This window comes from Solea solea, chromosome 19, assembly GCF_958295425.1.
Source record: "Solea solea chromosome 19, fSolSol10.1, whole genome shotgun sequence".
Classification (NCBI taxonomy): Eukaryota; Metazoa; Chordata; class Actinopteri; order Pleuronectiformes; family Soleidae; genus Solea; species Solea solea.
The window spans coordinates 22,578,515-22,602,666 of NC_081152.1; the positions used below are offsets into that span (position 1 = coordinate 22,578,515).

At 41.6% G+C, this 24,152-nt stretch overlaps 1 protein-coding gene across 3 annotated transcripts in view; it reads right to left on the reverse strand.

The window, feature by feature from the left end:
- rxraa (retinoid X receptor, alpha a) overlaps window positions 1-20,598 on the reverse strand; it is an 87,846-nt gene extending 67,248 nt beyond the window's left edge. For 2 of the 3 annotated variants that reach the window (XM_058616876.1, XM_058616875.1), the window contains exon 1: window positions 20,278-20,598. In XM_058616876.1, the coding sequence (XP_058472859.1) occupies window positions 20,278-20,305 (28 nt within the window). In that variant the 5' untranslated portion in view covers window positions 20,306-20,598. The remainder of the gene's footprint in view (window positions 1-20,277) is intronic. The other variant, XM_058616877.1, reaches the window with a different exon arrangement.
- Window positions 20,599-24,152: the final 3,554 nt, after the last annotated feature.

Genomic DNA, 24,152 nt, shown 5'->3' on the forward strand with positions numbered 1-24,152 from the left:
TGGCACTAAACCAGCACTAACTTGGCACTAAACCAGCACTAACTCGGCACTAAACCAGCACTAACTCGGCACTAAGCCAGCACTAAACCAGCACTAACTCAGCACTAAACCAGCAATAAACCAGTACTAAACCAGCACTAACTCAGCACTAACTCGGCACTAAACAGCACTAACTCGGCACTAAACCAGCACTTACTCTGCACTAAACCAGCACTAACTCTGCACTAAACCAGCACTAACTTGGCACTAAACCAGCACTTACTCGGCACTAAACCAGCACTAACTTGGCACTAAACCAGCACTTACTCTGCACTAAACCAGCACTAACTCTGCACTAAACCAGCACTAACTTGGCACTAAACCAGCACTTACTCTGCACTAAACCAGCACTAACTCTGCACTAAACCAGCACTTACTCTGCACTAAACCAGCACTAACTCTGCACTAAACCAGCACTAACTCGGCACTAAACCAGCACTAACTCAGCACTAAACCAGCACTAACTTAACACTAACTCAGCACTAATTCAGCAGACCCTGGTCACTAATGGCAGACATTAGTCTCACTTGTTTGACGTCCTGAAGACAAAGAAAGACGGACAGAGTGTGTGGTAATGAGGTTAGAGGGAGAAAAGAAAGGAGGAGTTCACAGAGCTTTGAAGACGTCACAGAGGGACAGACACAGGGACAGACACACAGGGACAGACACAGAGACAGACAGAGGGACAGACACAGAGACAAGGCCTCAGTGCAGCTCCTTGGACAAAAGCACTCTAATTAAATTTGTGTGACTGGACTCAGAAAAAGATGAAGAGGTTCTTTCACACACACACACACACACACACATACACACGCACACACACACTCACACACACATACACACGCACGCACGCACACACACACACACACTCACACACAGGCTCAAACTCAATCACTAATAACATTTATAACATTAGTATTTTTCACAGTCACATCTTCAGAAGCTGGAACTTAAAGAACTACTTTGTAACAACGCTGCAATTGAATCATTTTATGTTTGATAACAAATTTAAAAAATAAATGTGAGAATATAAATGTGTTGAATATCTTTAGACTGAAAGCTCACAGTGAAATATTCACATTATTCATTAACTGCTTCATAATGAACACATTAATGAACGTGAGCTGAAAGAAAAACATGAGGTGGAACAGCTTCTGTGCGTGGATGTGCAATAAAAAAAAGTAAAACAGAACAGAGCATGTTTCAAAAAACAGGGATTAAAGGAACATTTTTGGATGAAATGTTCCTTTAAGTCTGGGCCATTAAATGTAAGGAAAAGAGGGATTTATGTGGTTTTGATCCTGTCGAGTGCAAACTCCATTAGAGAGCGGAGTCCAGGAGGGGGAAAATATTGGAATAATCCAGACTGGGATTTCAAATTGACAGTAAAATGCTTGTAAAATGTGTTCGTGTCTGATTCAATATCAGTGTGTGACATGAAGCCAGAGCTCACAGAGCCCAGAGAGAAGGAATGAAGAGTTCAGGCCAAGAAAACCAACAGAGACAAGGATCAACATCTCAAGTCTCCACTTTACGTCCAAACGTCCAATTTCCTCTAGATTCTTAATAATATAATCCCATTTCTGCTGGTGTCTCTGTTTGTGAGACGCTGAAGGTAAAAAAAGTTAAAGAATCAAACAAAAATACTGCACTTACACAGGAAATCACTTCAGTTTAGTTGATAATCTCATACGACTCTGGCATTAAATTCCTTTTCTGTAAAAATAGATGGCTCCAGCAAAAAAATCCCTAAATCATCCAGTTCTGCAGAAAACATTCATTTTTTTTAACTATTATTATTATTTTTCCACGGCTGTGAAGCCAACACACACATCTGTCCAGCTGTTAACTGTGACGTCATTTATTGATTATAGTTGATTAATGATGTGATGAGTGATTTAAATCAACTGCACAGTTGTACACTTTCATACTCTGAATAAAAGAAATATTTGCAGGGAGATTATTTTAACAATAACTAAAACAATGGATTATATAATCTGACCTTCATCAGCTGACATTTGTGAAACCGAAAAAATGAGGATGTGAAGGACGACATGACGACTCGTGATTTCAGAGTCACGCGTTATTCTGCTGACACAAACACGACCAGCGCGTTTCCTTCATCTGACTCTGAATATTCACAGATATTGTTCGGCCTTAAAGTTAAATCTGAAAACTGCCAAGAAGAAAGAGAGAGGGGGAGAGAAACAAGAGTGAGAAGAGGAAAGAGAAAACCAGGAAACACTTCCTTCCTCACTGTGGGAAAGAGAGAAAACCAGAAGAGAGAGGGAAAACAGAGACAAAACTAGGTCAAGTCACATGACTGGGATCGACTGCAGGCAGGATTAAATATCCTACAGCATGTGGTCATTTACACAACAAATGTAGATTTCATTGTATAAATTATTTCTCTTCCACAGGGAAGAGGTTTGGCAGAGAAACAGATTCTACACCGAGTTCTGGTTTGAAGCAAAAAGCTGCTGCGAAAACCAGGTTTTTCCTCCGAGACAGGAAACAAAGCTGGAGCCACAGTGAGTGTGGAAATGATCACAGCAACCATGAGACAACTCCACTGTGAGTAATGGCCTTCACACACTCAGAACACACACTGAACACACGCTGAACACAAGCTGAACACACCCTGAACACACTATGAAGACACACTGAACACACCCTGAACACACTCTGAAGACACGCTGAACACACGCTGAACACACTCTGACTCTTAAAACACTCTGAACACACGCTGAACACTCACTGACTCTGAACACACGCTGAACACAAGCTGAACACACTCTGAAGACACACTGAACACACTCTGAACACACTCTGAACACTCTGACTCTGAACACATGCTGAACACACTCTGAACACACTGAACACAAACTGAACACACACTGAACACATTCTGAACACACCCTGAACATAGGCTGAACACACTCTGAAGACACACTGAACACACCCTGAACACTCTCTGAACACACTCTGACTCTGAACACACGCTGAACACACTCTGAACACACTCTGACTCTTAAAACACTCTGAACACACCCTTAAGACACTCTGACTCTTAAAACACTCTGAACACACTCTGACTCTGAACACACTGACTCTGAACACACTCTGACTCTGAACAAACTGACTCTGAACACACTCTGAAGACACTTTGACTCTTAAAACACTCTGAACACACACTGACTCTGAACACACTGACTCTGAACACACTCTGACTCTTAAAACACTCTCAACACACTCTGACTCTGAACACACTGACTCTGAACACACTCTGACTCTTAAAACACTCTGAACACACTCTGACTCTGAACACACTGACTCTGAACACACGCTGAACACTCTCTGAAAACACTGACTCTGAACACACGCTGAACACTCTCTGAACACACTGACTCTGAACACACTCTGAACACACGCTGAACACTCTCTGAACACACTGACTCTGAACACACTCTGAAGACACTTTGACTCTTAAAACACTCTGAACACACTCTGACTCTGAACACACTGACTCTGAACACACTCTGAAGACACTGACTCTGAACACACGCTGAACACTCTCTGAACACACTGACTCTGAACACTCTCTGAAAACACTGACTCTGAACACACTGGCTCTGAACACACTGACAGCATGAAGAAGAAGAGGAGGAGCAGGAAACTGAGATGTGTCAGAAATACACAAAACTAAATCATTCATCAATCATTTAAAAAGAAATGCTTTCAAAATCATGGACAGAGGGAAATAAAAAAAAGAAACCAAATGATTTAATAAAATAATCACGCTTGTATGTGATGTGTTTAAGGACCCCTTAAAAACAAGATGGTACAGCCCATGTGCTTTATCTTCTCATAAAGTTTAAATCAACAGAAGTTGTTGAATATAAATCACCGCTCCTCGCTCTCTCACTAACATTTATGACATCTATGTAAACAATCACCTGACGTGGTTTTTATTGGACGCAGTTATGAGGGAAAACATTTCATTTCTTGGTTAACCGTGACATTTTTATTTCAGGTTTTACAGTGTCGACCTGGAGCGAGAGCAAAAAGCCCCGAGGTGAATAAAAATGAAATAAGTGCAGCAACAAGTGTCAGATTTATGATGACGGAGTAAAAAGATCCAGGTGAAGAGGCTGAACTGTCAGTGACACGAGGGGTGAAAGAGTGAAGACCAGAGCGCAGCAGTGATGCAGAGTCTGAAACAACATCCAAGAGACCAGGACCAGGACCAGGACACTGTGTCTGTGTGTAAACATGACAACATAAAGACACACAGAGACAAAGTGTCTCACAGTGAAGACGTCATTTTTCATTGTCTCAATTGTGCTGCAGACAAATAAATGTTTGTTTTTCTTCTTTGATTTGATGAATTACTTGATGATTCATTTCAGTTTTACGTTGATTATGAGCTCGTTCCTCTCCTCTAACATCAGGTGACGATTGATAATCAACAACTGTAGAAGCAGTGCAGGGGGCGTGGCCTAGTCATGAAATATGTGTGAGATTCTCAGTGTGAGATGATCTAAGATAAGATAAGATAATCCTTCATTAAAACGGAGAAACAATAAACTATGACTATACAATATAGAAAAATAGATATAAAGTAACGGTGAAGTCAGCTTCACATTATCTGTTGTTTAGAAGCTATGAAGTTTAATGTCCTGGTGATTAAACTCAAAGAAGTTCATTCTCTGTAAAGGTTTTTATTTAAAGACAAACTAAAAGGAATCAGAACTCAGTCACTCTTTCACAAACGTCACTTTCACTTTTCATGCTCACACTTAAACGTGACTGCTAATGGAAAATGGAGGAGTTCTTTTTCCTGCTTTTATGAGCGGTTGTGTTTGGCTCAGGTCTGGTTCAGGTCTGGATCCACAGGCGGTGCCGGCTCCCTCTCACTTATGAGCCACTTCATTAGCTCCGTCTCGTTCTCAAAGGGGGCGTCGGTCACATGGGCCCAATTTGGCCTCGCTGTAAAGTCTGCGAGGGCTGGACGTACATTAGTGCGCGAGGTGAGAGACTTTGAAGAGGCAGAAAACACGACGGAGGAGAAGAAGAAGTGAAAAAAAGAGAAAAAAACACCAGTGAAATGAAAGGAGGGGACCCTTAAATTCCAGGGAATTTTTCCAGATGTTGCACAAATATTCTGTTGAGGCAATCCAGATGTGCTCTCTCCGTTTATTCCCTCCTTCTGCTGAGTGCTCTTCCTCTTCCTTCCCTCCTTTCCTCTTTCTACAAACCCTCCCTCCTTCATCAGCCTTCCCTCACTCTGCTTTTAAGTGAAGGCTTTAACGGCCCTGAGGGCTTTTTAGCATCACCACGAGATCCTGTAATAAACATCCACTCTCATTCTCTCTCTGCCTGTGTGTGTGTGTGTGTGCCTGGTTTTACGGCTCTTTAGATCAATTAACAATTAACTCTGTTTCTAACAATAGCAGCACTGATGATGTGATGAAGAGGAGGAGGAACAAAAACTCACTTCCTGTCTCCTGTGAGCCACAATCCTCACTCACTCATCCACGTTTTCTTTACCTCCGTCTTCACAGCCGGCGAAGCCGCTGCTTTCCCACAGAGCGTGAACCAGCCATGAACTCTGACCTTTCCTCTCACAGACAGCACGCTGAAGCTCAGCTGCACGCACGCATGCACACACGCGCACAGACACGCACACACGCGCACAGACACGCACACACGCACATGCACACACACACACACAGATGCTGGACAGTATCACCAAAACTTATATCACAGTATTTTTAAAAATTTCGTTTTTTTTGTTTACGGTATTTTTTCTATACATGAGCATGAACGAGTGAATGAGTGAACAAGAGAGAGAGGCACAGCTGTGTGTGTGTGTGTGTGTGTGTGTGTGTTAAGGTAAGTGTGCAGTAGGGATGTAACGATTACCGGTATGACGATAAACCGCGGTAAAATTCCCGACGGTTATCATACCGTTTCAAATTTTAATTATCGTTAAAACCGTGATTGATTACCGCAACTGATTACCGAAAAACTCACAGTGATACTGCTCATTTCCTGGAGAAGCAGCAGCACCTGAACGGCACTCGCTCAAGCGGGCGCGCATGCGCAGTTTGCACCGTCTGTCCAGCGACAACACGGCTGAAGCCACCTGCGCTCCAGAGATTACCCCCCGTAAGATCAGAAATCTGGGCATATTTTGTATTTTTAAAGGATGTTGAGAGTAAAATAATTGAAGACAATCAATCCTTGTGCAGAAAATGCAAAAAAAAAATCTCCGCGAACTTCGCGGCGCGAAGCCACTTCCAATATGATGAGCCATCTCCGTGACCACCACACACAACTTTTCAGCGGGTAAGTCAACAAAAACGGGATTTCGGAATAGTGGGAAACGTCATGGTTTGTCTCGCGAAAGCGAGTAGTGTGCAGACGACACATACCGTAGCAGACCAAAATGTGTTTGTTTCTGTGTTTTTTTATTTTATTTTTATGCTGTGTACGACCGCTGCTACTTAATTATTATCTGACACAGAGTGAGGACCTGTGTGTGTGTGTGTGTGTCAGTCAGTCAGATGATAATTATTATTATTAATAATAATAATAATAATAATAATAATGATAATAATAATAATAATCATATAATATAAAATATCTTTTTTTAAATAAAACTTGGTTAAAAGATTTCAGTGTGTGTGTGTTCAGTACTTTTGGAACATTTTGAACACATCTAACAATACTGTGATAATATTGATAACGTGATAATTTTGGTCACGATAACCGTGATATGAAATTTTCATATCGTTACATCTCTAGTGTGCAGTGATCGTTGCTGCAGTAACAGCGTGTTCTATTTTTCATGCACTAAAACCGTTCACAATAAAGACATTTAAAAGAAAGTTTTATGTGCATTTCTCAGTATATTATTGTAATCTGAACAATTAGAGGAAGATGTTTATTTGTGATTTGAGTGTCAGTTAAATGATGGTAACACTTCAGATTAGGGAACACATCCTCACCATTAATTAGTTGCTTATTAGCATGCAAATTAGTAACATATCGACTCTTAATGAGTCATTATTAAGTATTTATTAATGGCTTATTCTGCATGACCTTATTAAATAGCCAGTAAACCATTAACTAAGAGTTTTCCCTCAATAACCTCGGAATTATTGCTGATTAGTAGTAAATAAGGAAGTTGTTGTACATGAATTAGGATCTCAACATGCTTTGATTAGTATGGACTTTATAAGGTGGAAGTATCACAGGAAGAGTTATTCTCTCTTAATAACACCTAATGAATATGGTCTGTGTTAATAATGTCCATATAACACAGACATATAATGAAGTCTGTGTTACGTAGTATATGTATATGTTCCCCATACTAAAGTGACATCTTGATCACGACTAATTCACTAGTAGTTGAACAATTATTAACCAACACACGTTTCCCTAAAGTGTTCCTGTTCCTGTGATACTTCCACCTTATAAAGTCCATACTAATCAAAGCATGTTGAGATCCTAATTCATGTACAGCAACTTCCTTATTTACTACTAATCAGCAATAATTCTGAGGTTATTGAGGGAAAACTCTTAGTTAGTGACTTACTGGTTATATAATAAGGTCGTGCAGAATTAGGCATTAATAAATACTTAATAATGACTCATTAAGAGTCATTACGTTACTAATTTGCATGCTATTAAGCAACTAATTAATGCTGAATATGTGTTCCCTCTAGGGCTGGGCGATATGGCCTTTTATTAATACCGCGATGTTTTTAGGCCGATACACGATATATATCTCGATATTTTGCCTTAGCCTTGAATGAACACTTTAATGCGTACAATCACACCAGTATGATGATTCTATATGTCTACATTAAAACATTCTTGTTCATACTGCATTAATATATGCTCATTTTAAACTTTCAGGCAAAAAAGGTGAAATCACAACTAAGTGAAAGTTAACAAAACTGTATTTATTAAACAGTGAGTGGCAGCACCCTTCATTTTCTAGCGGGTGGTTTCTCAAATGCTGATATAAATTTGATGTACTGCTACATTTTAAAGCGACGCTTTTGCGACATATTTTGCATATCACCGTTGTTTGTTCAACATCTTCCTTCTTGAAACCAAACCACCGCCAGACGATGGACCCTGTGCTGTTTTTCTTTGGAATGAATTCGTCCTCCATGTGTTACCGTTAGCACCTGCTACCGCTATCTTTCTGCTGGGCGAGGGCGTGTGACGCTGCACGCACGACTAACTGACGTGTGTAACTAGGTGTGTAACGAGGTGCGCTTGTTTTGTCTCTCTGTGAGAGGGAGAGACGAGAAAGAGTGTGAGAAGCCTGCAGTTAAATGTCCGCGGCTAAAAGCAAATGCGTGACAACGTATACTCGAGTTTCAGTCATTTTCTACATCGCACAGACAACGAGCCGCGATATATCGAGTATATTTATCACCCAGCCCTAGTTCCCTCATCTAAAGTGTGGTTGATTCACTAACACAATATTCACTTTTACGATGTGATTCAAGTAGAAGAACACTTTTCTTTTTAACTAATTTCCAACTGAGTGGTTTGAAATGATGATCTCAGTATAAACACGATTCTTCATTCCACTCTACATTTGACTAACGACATAATTCATGAACAAAAGAGAGAAAGAACAGATGGATGAGTGGTGTGAGTGTCGAGCCAACAGAAACACACGCTTCATAAAAATAAAACATCAAACGCAGCTGCACAGAATCCCCCGTTTAATAATCATCGTCCTCTTCTGCCAAAGAGTCAGCAAACACTGGGACCACGTGAGCGTCTCCAGTTTCCCAGTCAAGCAGAAGGAAGAATCTCCAGTGTAACACTTGAACTTGTCAGAGCTGTTTGTGCAGCGACTGTCAGCGCGTCGGTATGTGGAACACACGTCTGCACGTCTGTCCAGTCAACCTGGTTACTCAACTTTGTTCTGCACAAACAAGCGGCTTAATAACAACGTACCCGACACTGGGAACTCTCATGTACTCACGGTCACAGATGAAGCAGTGAAGCTCACGTGGATTTGCTTCGTTATGTCTAATGTCTTTTTTCTATTGTATGATCTCACTGCAAACCACGTCTGCAAATCTAATTCCCTTTTCAGGGTAATAAAATGTGCAGATTACTCGTGCTGTCAGTGAAACATGTTATTATCAGTTATTAACGGTGTTAACACAAACCCATTTTAACGGCGTCTTTCTCTTTTTTATCGTGAGATTAACGTTCTTTTTAGTCGAGCAAACTTTGTGTTTCTTTTCACATGCTGTTGCAACAACTAGTAACGTTATAAAAACTCCAACACCACACCAGATGTAGCTAGAGCGGAAACAACACAACAGGCACGCTGCACACACTTGTTTGGGCTAAAGAGTAGTAGCTAACGTTGTGTTGTGAGTGGATGGCGAGCGCTGTGCGCTTCTCCGTCTCCAAGCGGGCTCTCCGTATCCAACGCAGCCTGGATCATTTGTCCACGCACTCCCCACATCCAAGTCATGATGTCTGCAGTGTTACCAACCAAGCTGGCAGACCCCCCAACCGTAGTGAGGAGACCACCCAAGACCGCTAGCTCCTTTAGCTCGGATTAGCTCGCTTTATTCACACACTGCAGGCTGATACACAGCCTCTCTTATTATTGTGCGGCTCTCACAATAAGAGGAATAAGTCACAATATGCAGGTGACAGAGATATTGTCTCAATAAAAAAACATCTGCACAAAGCAAGCAGATCCACTTTTCTATGTTGATAAGAGCATTAAAATGAGAAGAAATAATGGGACACAAAGAAATCAAGGGACATTTACAATAGATACAAATGTTAACTATGACATTGATGCGATTAATCACGAGTTAACTAGGACATTAATGTGATTAATCGCGAGTTAACTATGACATTAATGTGATTAATCATAATTAAATATTCAAATCGTTTGACAGCACTACTTATTATTTTTACAGTGAGTTTTCGTTAAAGTGGACAAAAATGTTCTTTCTCATTGAACATCACCATATACGTCGTATCATCGCTCCTGAATAGTGACGTGTGTCAGTCACCAGATTCTTGTCATTATGAGAATGTTGATATCAAGAACAACAGTATCCATGCCCCCCCCCCCCCACACCACACACACACACACACTTCTCTTAACACCCTCCACTTTCTTCCTGCCAACATTCCTGAAACCAGACGGCCACAGTGAGGCGTCTGACTGTAGGTGACAAAGCCTCCACACCTCTGTGCAGTCGACCTGTGTGTGTGTGTGTGTGTGTGACGGATGTAAGGAGATGATAACCCTGCAGGCGTCAACAAACAGCTCATCAGTGTTTCTCCACCACAGAGGAACTCTCTTATGTTTTAATGTAAAGTTTCATGTATGAACAGACTGTGTTGTGTGTCCGTCCTTCATGACTCTGCTCACATCAGTCATCCTCAGATCATGAACCTCCTCTGTTTTACAGTCACTTTGCCAAAAACCTAAATCCATGTTGATGTAAAGAGAAAAAAGGATAGAAGTCAAATGACACTTTCTAAGCCAGGCTGTTGTAGAGGATCTGGAAAATGTCCCATCATTAACTTTAACGGACTTTACTCCAGACTGGACTCTGAGGAAAACTGCACAGAAGAGGATGTCGTCATCATGTGTCGTTCAATAATGAAGAGCACAGAACAGAAGTGATGCAGAAAACATGTCAGCCATCGTCTCCAGCTCCTGATCTGCTGATCCATCATCATCATCATCCACCTGCTCACCTCTGTCCAACTACACCCCCGCTCCATCATCATCCATTTATCCATCATATCTGACTCCACAGAAAAGCAGAAAACAACAACAGCAGCTCATGGAAATGAAGTTTTCTGTAAACACATTAACACGTTCATCATCAGGAAACACTGTAGTACACATGCCAGGCCTGTGTGTGGTGCTGCAGCGCTGCTCCACACATTAAACTGCAGTAGAAGAGGTGGAGCACGTGCGTCTGTGATTCACTAAAAAAAACAACATGCAGACTGTGTGAGGCAGCAAAGCTAGCCTCCGCACCACCGTGTGCCTGGCGTGAAGCATGTTTATATGCTGAAATGTCGATTCCAACAACACAGATATTTTTACATGGAAATAACAGAAAGGCCGTGATGATTTTGACCTTTGACCTCTTCAGTCTTTCAAGTCCAAGTGAATCTCTGTGCCAAATTCTAAATGATTCCCCGTAGACTTCCCTGAACGATCGTGTTCATGAGAACAGACAGAAATCTCTGGTCTCTGCACACAGGCATGAAAACCATGGAGGAATCACAACATCCCATAATTCACTGGAAAGACCTCAGTCACATGTGTAAAATGATCACAGTCCGTGACTTTCAGTGACCATGATCTTCATCCTTTGTGCCGCTGTGTTCAGCGCACACACACACACACACACACACACAGCACAAAACACTAGTGCTGTCAAACCATGAGAATATTTAATCGCATTAAAGTCATAGTTCACTCGCGATTAATCGCATTAATGTCATAGTTCACTCACGATTAATCGCATTAATGTCATAGTTCACTCGCGATTAATCGCATTAACGTCATAGTTCACTCGCGATTAATTGCATTAATGTCATAGTTCACTCGCGATTAATCGCATTAATGTCATAGTTCACTCGCGATTAATTGCATTAATGTCATAGTTCACTCGCGATTAATGGCATTAATGTCATAGTTCACTCGCGATTAATCGCATTAACGTCATAGTTCACTCGGGATTAATCGCATTAACGTCATAGTTCACTCGCGATTAATCGCATTAATGTCATAGTTAACTCACAAATAATCATATTAATCGCATTAATGTCATAGTTATCTCACGATTAATCGCATTAATGTCATAGTTAACTCACAAATAATCATATTAATCGCATTAATGTCATAGTTCACTCGCGATTAATCGCATTAACGTCATAGTTCACTCGCGATTAATTGCATTAATGTCATAGTTCACTCGCGATTAATCGCATTATGTCATAGTTCACTCGCGATTAATCGCATTAACGTCATAGTTCACTCGCGATTAATTGCATTAATGTCATAGTTCACTCGCGATTAATCGCATTAATGTCATAGTTCACTCGCGATTAATTGCATTAATGTCATAGTTCACTCGCGATTAATCGCATTAATGTCATAGTTCACTCGCGATTAATCGCATTAACGTCATAGTTCACTCGCGATTAATCGCATTAACGTCATAGTTCACTCGCGATTAATCGCATTAATGTCATAGTTAACTCACAAATAATCATATTAATCGCATTAATGTCATAGTTATCTCACGATTAATCGCATTAATGTCATAGTTAACTCACAAATAATCATATTAATCGCATTAATGTCATAGTTCACTCGCGATTAATCGCATTAACGTCATAGTTCACTCGCGATTAATTGCATTAATGTCATAGTTCACTCGCGATTAATCGCATTATGTCATAGTTCACTCGCGATTAATCGCATTAACGTCATAGTTCACTCGCGATTAATCGCATTAATGTCATAGTTCACTCGCGATTAATCGCATTAACGTCATAGTTCACTCGCGATTAATCGCATTAACGTCATAGTTAACTCACAAATAATCATATTAATCGCATTAATGTCATAGTTATCTCACGATTAATCGCATTAATGTCATAGTTAACTCACAAATAATCATATTAATCGCATTAATGTCATAGTTATCTCACGATTAATCGCATTAATGTCATAGTTAACTCACAAATAATCATATTAATCGCATTAATGTCATAGTTATCTCACGATTAATCGCATTAATGTGATAGTTAACTCACAAATAATCATATTAATCGCATTAATGTCATAGTTATCTCACGATTAATCGCATTAATGTCATAGTTAACTCACAAATAATCATATTAATCGCATTAATGTCATAGTTCAGTCACGATTAATCGCATTAATGTCATAGTTCACTCGCGATTAATTGCATTAACGTCATAGTTCACTCGTGATTAATCGCATTAACGTCATAGTTCACTCGCGATTAATCGCATTAATGTCATAGTTAACTCACAAATAATCATATTAATCGCATTAATGTCATAGTTATCTCACGATTAATCGCATTAATGTCATAGTTAACTCACAAATAATCATATTAATCGCATTAATGTCATAGTTCACTCGCGATTAATCGCATTAACGTCATAGTTCACTCGCGATTAATTGCATTAATGTCATAGTTCACTCGCGATTAATCGCATTAACGTCATAGTTCACTCGCGATTAATTGCATTAATGTCATAGTTCACTCGCCATTAATCGCATTAATGTCATAGTTCACTCGCGATTAATCGCATTAACGTCATAGTTCACTCGCGATTAATCGCATTAATGTCATAGTTCACTCGCGATTAATCGCATTAACGTCATAGTTCACTCGCGATTAATCGCATTAACGTCATAGTTCATTCGCGATTAATCGCATTAATGTCATAGTTAACTCACAAATAATCATATTAATCGCATTAATGTCATAGTTATCTCACGATTAATCGCATTAATGTCATAGTTAACTCACAAATAATCATATTAATCGCATTAATGTCATAGTTCAGTCACGATTAATCGCATTAATGTCATAGTTCACTCGCGATTAATCGCATTAATGTCATAGTTCACTCGCGATTAATCGCATTAACGTCATAGTTCACTCGCGATTAATCGCATTAATGTCATAGTTCACTCGCGATTAATCGCATTAACGTCATAGTTCACTCGCGATTAATCGCATTAACGTCATAGTTCATTCGCGATTAATCGCATTAATGTCATAGTTAACTCACAAATAATCATATTAATCGCATTAATGTCATAGTTATCTCACGATTAATCGCATTAATGTCATAGTTAACTCACAAATAATCATATTAATCGCATTAATGTCATAGTTCAGTCACGATTAATCGCATTAATGTCATAGTTCACTCGCGATTAATCGCATTAATGTCATAGTTCACTCGCGATTAATCGCATTAATGTCATAGTTCACTCGCGATTAATCGCATTAATGTCATAGTTAACTCACAAATAATCATATTAATCGCATTAATGTCATAGTTATCTCACGAATAATCGCATTAATGTCATAGTTATCTCATGATTAATCACATTAATGTCATAGTTATCTCACGATTAATCGCATTAATGTCATAGTTAACTCACAAATAATCATATTAATCGCATTAATGTCATAGTTCAGTCATGATTAATCGCATTAATGTCATAGTTAACTCACAAATAATCATATTAATCGCATTAATGTCATAGTTCAGTCACGATTAATCACATTAATGTCCTAGTTAACTCGTGATTAATCGCATTAATGTCCTAGTTAACTCGTGATTAATCGCATTAATGTCATAGTTCACTCGCGATTAATCGCATTAACGTCATAGTTCACTCGCGATTAATCGCATTAATGTCATAGTTCACTCGCGATTAATCGCATTAACGTCATAGTTCACTCGCGATTAATCGCATTAATTTCACAGTTCACTCGCGATTAATCGCATTAACGTCATAGTTAACTCGCGATTAATCGCATTAATGTCATAGTTCACTCGCGATTAATCGCATTAATGTCATAGTTAACTCACAAATAATCATATTAATCGCATTAATGTCATAGTTCAGTCACGATTAATCGCATTAATGTCATAGTTAACTCACAAATAATCATATTAATCGCATTAATGTCATAGTTATCTCATGATTAATCGCATTAATGTCATAGTTATCTCATGATTAATCGCATTAATGTCATAGTTATCTCACGATTAATCGCATTAATGTCATAGTTAACTCACAAATAATCATATTAATCGCATTAATGTCATAGTTATCTCATGATTAATCGCATTAATGTCATAGTTATCTCATGATTAATCGCATTAATGTCATAGTTATCTCACGATTAATCGCATTAATGTCATAGTTAACTCACAAATAATCATATTAATCGCATTAATGTCATTGTTATCTCATGATTAATCGCATTAATGTCATAGTTATCTCATGATTAATCGCATTAATGTCATAGTTATCTCACGATTGCTCGGCCAAAAAGAATGTTCATCTCGCGATAAAAAAATTGACACCGTTAAAATGGTTTTGTGTTAACGTTGTTATTAATGCGTTTAACTGACAGCACTCGTCATTTTAAAAAGTGATTTCAACTCACAGCTGATACTGAAGAGTTTACCGTCCTCGTCCGCAGCAGCAGTAACAGCAGCAGCAGCAGTGATGTAAACATGATAGAAACAGCAGCAGTAACAGCAGCAGCAGCAGTGATGTAAACATGATAGAAACAGCAGCCGTAACAGCAGCAGCAGCAGTGATGTAAACATGATAGAAACAGCAGCAGTAACAGCAGCAGCAGCAGTGATGTAAACATGATAGAAACAGCAGCCGTAACAGCAGCAGCAGCAGTGATGTAAACATGATAGAAACAGCAGCAGCAACAGCAGCAGCAGCAGCACTAACAGCAGCAGCAGCAGTGATGTAAACATGATAGAAACAGCAGCAGCAGCAGCAGCAGCAGCAGCAGTGATGTAAACATGATAGAAACAGCAGCAGCAGCAGCAGCAGTGATGTAAACATGATAGAAACAGCAGCAGTGATCAGAGGAGGTGAACGGTGTGTGAATCACAGCGGGACGTCGTCTCATTTCACTCCACACTAACCTTAAATAGAAACTGTGAGGCAACAGCAAGAAACAAAGCTTTAATTACCTTCCTACAAGTGTTTTCATGTACTGTGCACACACACACACGGACACATGGAAGTGTGTGTGTGTGTGTGTGTGGGTATATATACACACACACACACACACACACACCTGAATATACAGTTTGAATAAAAACAACTTCTCAGCTGGAGTCCAGAACTCTTTTTCTCTCAGTGTAGAAACATCAAACACCTCATTCTGCTTTTGATCATGTTACACACTGATGATATTACTACTACACACACACACACACACACACACACACGCACACACACACACACTTTGTGTGTGAGCTGCCGTGAATCTAAAAGTCTAAATCCTAAAAAAATGTGCTAATAAAAAGATACAATGAAAAATCAAACATCTGTGGTTCTACTTGGATTTATTTATAATTCAATTGAGAAAAACCTGTGTTTTTCTCAATTTAAGAAGAAGAAGCAGCAGCAGAGGTGTGGACAGTGGAGGGACAGAGCAGAGTAGTTTTATTTTCTTGGCAGCGTTTAAACACACACACATGCTTTGCTTTCTTTTGATTTCTTTGTGAATCACATGGTCTCCTCCTCTGTGATGCTGTGGCCACAGAGCAGAGTGTGATGTGCTGATGATTCCTCACAGAGACGCAGACCGAGCTGCCGTACGCTGACTGAATCCTCCGTGAACATAACGAGAGCTCACAGCGTCTGTGAATTTAAATCACTGCTGAATTAAGTCCACTTCAAACCAGTCAGTCCACAGATCTGGATTCTGAAAACGTAGTGATTTAGTGTCGTTCTCTGTTTCCAATCGACGTAGAAAAAGAATATGTTGGGGCTGAGATTTAAAAACCGACAGTTTACGACTCTGGATACATGCAAAGGCCATTCTTCACTGTTTTATAGATGAGACTTATTTCCAGTTCTGCTGTGAAACACAAATCACTATCAGAGGTGATGACAGCAGTGAGCGGGAAAAAGGAAACGTAAAGAGAAAATAAGACAATGAAACAAAGAGAATGAGCAGGAGTGACTGTCTTTAACCACTTTAAACAACACACTCAACGCCAAAGGCAAATTCCTGACATGATGGAGCCTATAAAGAGCAAAGGTCAAGGTTTGAGGTTCAAAGTTCAATGCAGCCGTTATCAATAAAGACCTCCTGCGAGCCACCAGCTTTTTACACAAACAATTAACGAGCCTTTGAATCAGAAAAGCCTTCCAGCTCCTTTCTGATTTCTACACAAACAACAGAACGACAGGCTGAATGTGACTTTCATGTGAGGCCAACGCCGCGGATTCAGTCAGGACGGATCGTTAATGCTCATGATGATCAGCAGAGATCATATCAACTCCACACACACACACACACACACACACACGCGCACGCACACAGCTGCTGTGTTCATACGTGCAGCAAAACTCTTTTTGGTGTGTGTGTGTGTGTGTGTGTGTGGGTGTGGGTGTGGATGAGGCTGGGAAAAGTAGAGGGTGGGCACATAGTTTTCTTTGATTTGCTTCAGTTAAAGGCCTCATGGGTGAGAGGGAGGGAGAGAGAGAGAGAGGGAGAGAGAGAGAGGGAGAGAGAGAGAGCTGTCACTTTAAGCCATTAAGTCTCGCTATAAAACTCCTCCAATAAAAATGACAGCTGCAGCCGCTTTTCTCAAAAGGCATCACATCAGGAGCACAAAACTGGACGGCTGTAAAAAGACAAACTCAGCCAAATGCTTTTGGCAGTGTGATTCTGCCACACACACACACACACACACACACACACACACACACACACACACACACTCACTCACACACACACACACACACTCACACACACCTCCCTGTATTACCTTTGTTCCACAGTTACTGCCAGAAAAGGAATGTTACCCCCCCAACACACACACACACTCACATGAGGCCCACTTTCTCATCAAAGACCATGAACTTCATTGATTTTGTGTGTGTGTGTGTGTGTGTGTGTGTGCAGAAACACACACACACACACACACAGTGATCAGTTGTAGCTCAGCTTCATCTTTTCACTGTTGTAAACAAACACGAGCAGGGAATAGGTTTTGTGAATGAAGTGAGTGTGACTCCACTACACTAGGGGGCGATGTGTCTCCTTTAGAGCTGAAACTATTCATCGATTATTAATCGATTACTAAATTAATCGACAACTATTTTGATAATCGATTCATTGGTTTGAAGCTTTTTTCATGATTAAAACAAGATTTCCGATTGTTTCAGCATCTTAAATGTGAACATTTTCTTCATTTCTTTGCTCTGATAACAAAGAAATCATTAAAAGTCAATCATTTGGTTTGTGGACAAAACAAGACGTTTGAGAACATCATCATTTCCAGGTTTGACGAACACCGATCAACATTGTTGAAGGTTTTCTGATATTTTTTATGGACCAATTGATTCATCGAGAAAATAACCGAGAGATGAATGGATGATGAAAATAATCGACAGATGAATGGATGATGAAAATAATCGACAGATGAATGGATGATGAAAATAATCGACGGATGAATAGATGATGAAAATAATTGACAGATGAATGGATGATGAAAATAATCGACGGATGAATGGATGATGAAAATAATGGTTAGTTGCAGCTCTAGTCTCCCTTTGAGTCCAGTTCAACATAAACCTGAGTGTGAAATTCAGGTCAGTACAAACACTAACACTAACCATGTTAATCCCAACTTAAACCAGTTCTTCAGAAATGATAACAAGGTCCTAACAAGGTGACAAAAACATGAACACACACACACACACACACACACACACACACTGATCCTGGATGAAGAACCAGCTCCACAAACACTTTCTCCTGAGTAACGACGATGCTAATAATCGACAGATGAATGGATGATGAAAATAATCGACGGATGAATGGATGATGAAAATAATGGTTACAAGGGCCTAACAAGGTGACAAAAACATGAACACACACACACACACACACACACACACACTGATCCTGGATGAAGAACCAGCTCCACAAACACTTTCTCCTGAGTAACGACGATGCTAATAATCGTTCAGATCATCAATACACTCACACATCAACTCCTGTCAATAATGACAGACACGGACAGAAAGACGAGGACGTCCAGTGTCCTCACGTCTCACGCAGAGACAACGACAGAGAGCAAGCGTTCAAGGACTTCACTGTGACCTTGAAGAAGCAGACAATTAACAATCAAGTTTAAAGTTTAAACATGAATGTGATCTAAGGACGGACAGAGGAGGGGGCGGAGCTTCTGATGCAGTAAGTTTAAACATGAATGTGATTTAAAGACGGACAGAGGCGGGGGCGGAGCTTCTGATACAGTAAGTTTAAACATGAATGTGATTTAAGGACGGACAGAGGAGGGGGCGGAGCTTCTGATGCAGTATGTGGTTTGGTTGTGGAGATGAAAACTCAAGCTCCTGCACACAGGAAGTGATGACAGACGGAGACGACAGCGACACTGGGCGAGTAAAGTGAGACAATTGCACAAAAAGATTCAGAAGTGAAGTCCACTGCTCTGCTGCTGTATACACACAAACGCTCCCTCAGTCAGGTCAAACTTAACAATGACAGTTACGTACTGTAGCTTTAACTAAACATCTGCATCACAGTTACACAAAACTGAGTCTTGAATCACTGTGGACACACGACACGGTGCACCTGTAATAACAGCCTGTGTGTGTGTGTGTGTGTGTGTGTGTGTGTGGTTTCTAGGAAAGCCACATTAAGGCGTCTGTGGCAGTGACAGTGTGAGTGGAAGTGAAGACAGAAGCGTCTCTCGCTGGTGATTCGTGTGGAGGTGAAACACGACGCCGTCATGAAACAAGAACAGAGCTGAGGGACAAGGACAGTGTGTCCACTGAGACAGACGTAGAACAGTGTCCACTGAGACAGACGTACAGTTTTTTTTAACTGAGCCATGAATAAAAGTGTCTCCATCTCAGAATTCACCTTTTCTTCCTTTTCTTACATGTTAAACATGTAAGATTTGATCATAAAACACAGATGTGTGTGAGGACACACACACACACACACACACACACTTTCAGTCTCTAATAAATGTGAGACATTTAAAAACAGCTCCATCGTGAAGTGAAGACAGCTGCATATTTAAACAATAACTCCTCAGAATTCAAACGTTTAAAAATCACCGTCACAACTTTTTAACTCAAAGAAAAACACGAAACCAAATGTTCACTTTTCCCTCTTTAAAAACACGTGAACACGTTACAAAGTGACTGCGTTTCATTTCTCGTAATTATTGTCACTGTTGTTGTTCGAGCTTTTCAACAAACACGCGTGGATACATTTTCGAAAAGTCGCTGCACGCGCTGTCAAACATCAAAGCAGCGCCCGACTCTTTCACTCGGATCGAGCCTTAAACAAACACACAGACACACAAACAAACACACAAACAAACACACAAACTCACCCAGTGACAGGAACGGTTTGGTTTCCATGTCTCTTCGTAGTTTAGCTCATAACAGCTGAGACGAAGCTTTGACTGAATCTGAATCTGCTCGAGCAGATCAGACCAGACCGAGGACCAGGAGGATCCTGATCCTGTTTCTGCTCCCGCTGCTGCTGCTGCTGCTGCTGCTCCTCCTTCTCTCTCTCCGTCTCCGTCTCCTCGTCTCAGCTGAGAGCAGGTTACAGTGACAGCTCTGTTGCCTGAAGATAATCTACTGTTTCTCTGTCGCTGGTGTTTGTTCACTCAGCTGCCGCCGCCGCCGCTGCTCTCTCTCTCTCTCTCTCTCTCTCTCTCTCTCTCTCACACACACACACTCTCTCTCTCTCTCTCTCCCTCCCTCTCTCTCACACTCACACACACACACACACACACACACACACACACTCTCTCCCGCTCTCTCTCTCTCTCTCTCTCTCTCTCTCTCTCTCTCACACACACACACACACACTCTCTCTCTCTCTCCCTCCCTCTCTCTCACACTCACACACACACACACACTCACTCTCTCCCGCTCTCTCTCTCTGTCTCTCTCTCTGTGTACAACTACTCCTACTACTGGCTGCTGTGCTGCAGGAGCTGCTGTTACTCTGTTGCTTCTTATCTCGTGTTGTTTTAACCTGGTCACGTGAGTCCACTGCTTTAAACTCTTCCTCTAATCTGTGAAATCTGCTGTAGAATCTGAAGAAGCTCTAAATTCAGCTATGACTGAGAGTTAAAGGACACTTCTGTACATTTAGAGTCACAGCAAACACATACTGCTTAAAATCACACTCAGAAACATTATATTATGGACAGAATGATATACAGAGGTTTGTGAAACATTAAGATTTACAGCAAAACAAATGATTTTAAGTCCACAGAGTCTTCTGCAGTGACGAGGAAATGAATTAGCTTCACAAATCCAGATCTTTTTCTGCCAAAGCATAACCCGACTCAAACAATGAGCTATTGAACGACAACAATAAAAGGAATCCAGAGCAAGAAAATTGCGCAAGGAAAAAGTATTTTCTCTCCCTTTAACATCTGCTAATGTTTATGAAGCTCATTCTGCCAACGTGGCATTGAACACCAAAAAAATCTATCAATTTATTGCAGATGCATAAAAGTTTGACTCACATAATTGGCCCCAAGCTAAGTTTACAGCGAGCAGCAGCAGCAGTAGTAGCAGCAGTAACAGCAGCAGCAGCAGCAGCAGTAACAGCAGCAGCAGTAACAGCAGTAACAGCAGCAGCAGCAGCATCAGTAGCAGCAGTAACAGCAGCAGCAGCAGCATCAGTAGCAGCAGTAACAGCAGCAGCAGCAGTAGCAGCAGCAGCAGTAACAGCAGCAGCAGTAGCAGCAGTAACAGCAGCAGAAGTAGCAGTAGTAACAGCAGCAGCAGCAGTAGCAGCAGTAACAGCAGCAGCAGTAGCAGTAGTAACAGCAGCAGCAGCAGTAACAGCAGCAGCAGCAGTAGCAGTAGCAGCAGCAGCAGCAGTAACAGCAGCAGCAGTAACAGCAGCAGCAGTAACAGCAGCAGCAGCAGTAACAGCAGCAGTAAACAGCAGCAGCAGTAACAGCAGCAGTAAACAGCAGCAGTAACTAACAGCAGCAGTAAACAGCAGCAGCAGTAACAGCAGCAGCAGTAAACAGCAGCAGCAGTAACAGCAGCAGCAGTAACAGTAACGTCTCATAGTGTTAGATATAGATTTACTGTTATTACAGGAGAACATTTCAAACACTCTGCTCAGGCTGTTTACAGTTTACTGGCCACTGCATGTTCATCACACACACACATACACGCATTCGAGCAGTACATACACGTACATACGTGCAGTATATACTCGTATATACGTGCAGTATATACACGTACATACGTGCAGTATATACGAGTATATACGTGCAGTATATACAAGTATATACAAGTATATACGTGCAGTACATACACGTACATACGTGTAGTATATACATGCTGGGTCTCCAGGCTGCTCGTGTTAAACACCTGCAGCCAAATGAATGTTTAATGTGACGCATGAGAAATATCACAGATCAAAGAGTGTGAACAAAACCCAACGAGGCTTCATTTCATCCATGCGACCAGAAATCATCTCAGTGACCTGTGTCTGCACTAACACACCTGAGCACACAGGTCACATGACCGTCCAGGTCACATGGTGACAGTCCAGGTCACATGATGACCATCCAGATCCCAGGTCACATGACCGTCCAGGTCCCAGGTCACATGGTGACCGTCCAGGTCCCAGGTCACATGATGACCGTCCAGGTCACATGACCGTCCAGGTCACATGGTGACCGTCCAGGTCACATGAATGTCCAGGAGACCGTCCAGGTGACCGTCCAGGTGACATGGTGACCGTCCAGGTGACATGGTGACGTCCAGGTGACCGTCCAGGTGACCGTCCAGGTGACATGGTGACCGTCCAGGTGACATGGTGACGTCCAGGTGACTGTCCAGGTCCCAGGTCACACGGTGACCGTCCAGGTCACATGGTGACCGTCCAGGTGACCGTCCAGGTGACATGGTGACCGTCCAGGTGACATGGTGACCGTCCAGGTGACCGTCCAGGTGACCGTCCAGGTGACATGGTGACCGTCCAGGTGACATGGTGACATGGTGACCGTCCAGGTCCCAGGTCACATGGTGACCGTCCAGGTCCCAGGTCACATGGTGACCGTCCAGGTCACATGGTGACCGTCCAGGTCCCAGGTCACATGGTGACCGTCCGGGTCACATGACTGTCCAGGAGACCGTCCAGGTGACCGTCCAGGTGACTGTCCAGGTGACATGGTGACCGTCCAGGTCACATGATGACTGTCCAGTTGACCGTCCAGGTGACTGTCCAGGTGACTGTCCAGGTGACCGTCCAGGTCCCAGGTCACATGGTGATCGTCCAGGTCCCAGGTCACATGGTGACCGTCCAGGTCCCAGGTCACATGGTGACTGTCCAGGTCACATGACTGTCCAGGTCACATGATGACCGTCCAGGTGACCATCCAGGTCACATGATGACCGTCCAGGTGACCATCCAGGTCACATGATGACCGTCCAGGTGACCATCCAGGTCACATGATGACCATCCAGGTCACATGATGACCGTCCAGGTCAACAGTTGTAACAGATTCACAGCTGAGTGACTGCACGAAACTTGTGTTTCTGTTCATCTGTCCTTTGTGTCTGTGTTTTAAATGTTCCAAATGTCCCTGTTCACACATGTTCAGTTTTCAAAAACACCTACAAACAGGCTGATGAGTGTTTTCAAATGTCTGTATAACAGCAGATCATGTGGACAGAGTTTCCTTCACTGAAAACTGAGCGGTGTGGATGCAGGTGTGTCTGTGTGATTGTGTTGAGATGTTTCAGGAGAGAAGGACAATCTTTCCTGCAGTGATCAGACAGTAAATGTGATGACGTGTTTGCAGATGTGACAAAGGTTAACGGAGTTAAAGACAGTGATTGGACATTTGTTGTCTCCTCAGACAGAAGACAGTTGTTTTAGCCTCAGGTCTTTAACTGTGGAACAGAAGACTGACACATCCTGGACTTTTTAATCACCTCACACTGCTCGACTTCTCTCATCGGCTCCACTGAGTTATTTAATCCTTAGCACGGTTCATGATTAATAGCAGTCTGACCCTTGACCTCATCCACATTCATCCTCTGGAGGCTGTTCTGTCCGTTCTCCTCACTCAAGTAAACACCAACAAGATCTCTTCTCTTCTCTTCTCACTTCTTTCTTTCTTTCTTCTCGTCTCTTTTTCTCTCCTACTTGAAACGATGAGTGGGAGCCTCAGGGGACGAGCGACCACCGCTGTTACCAAACACCAGGCTGTGGCTG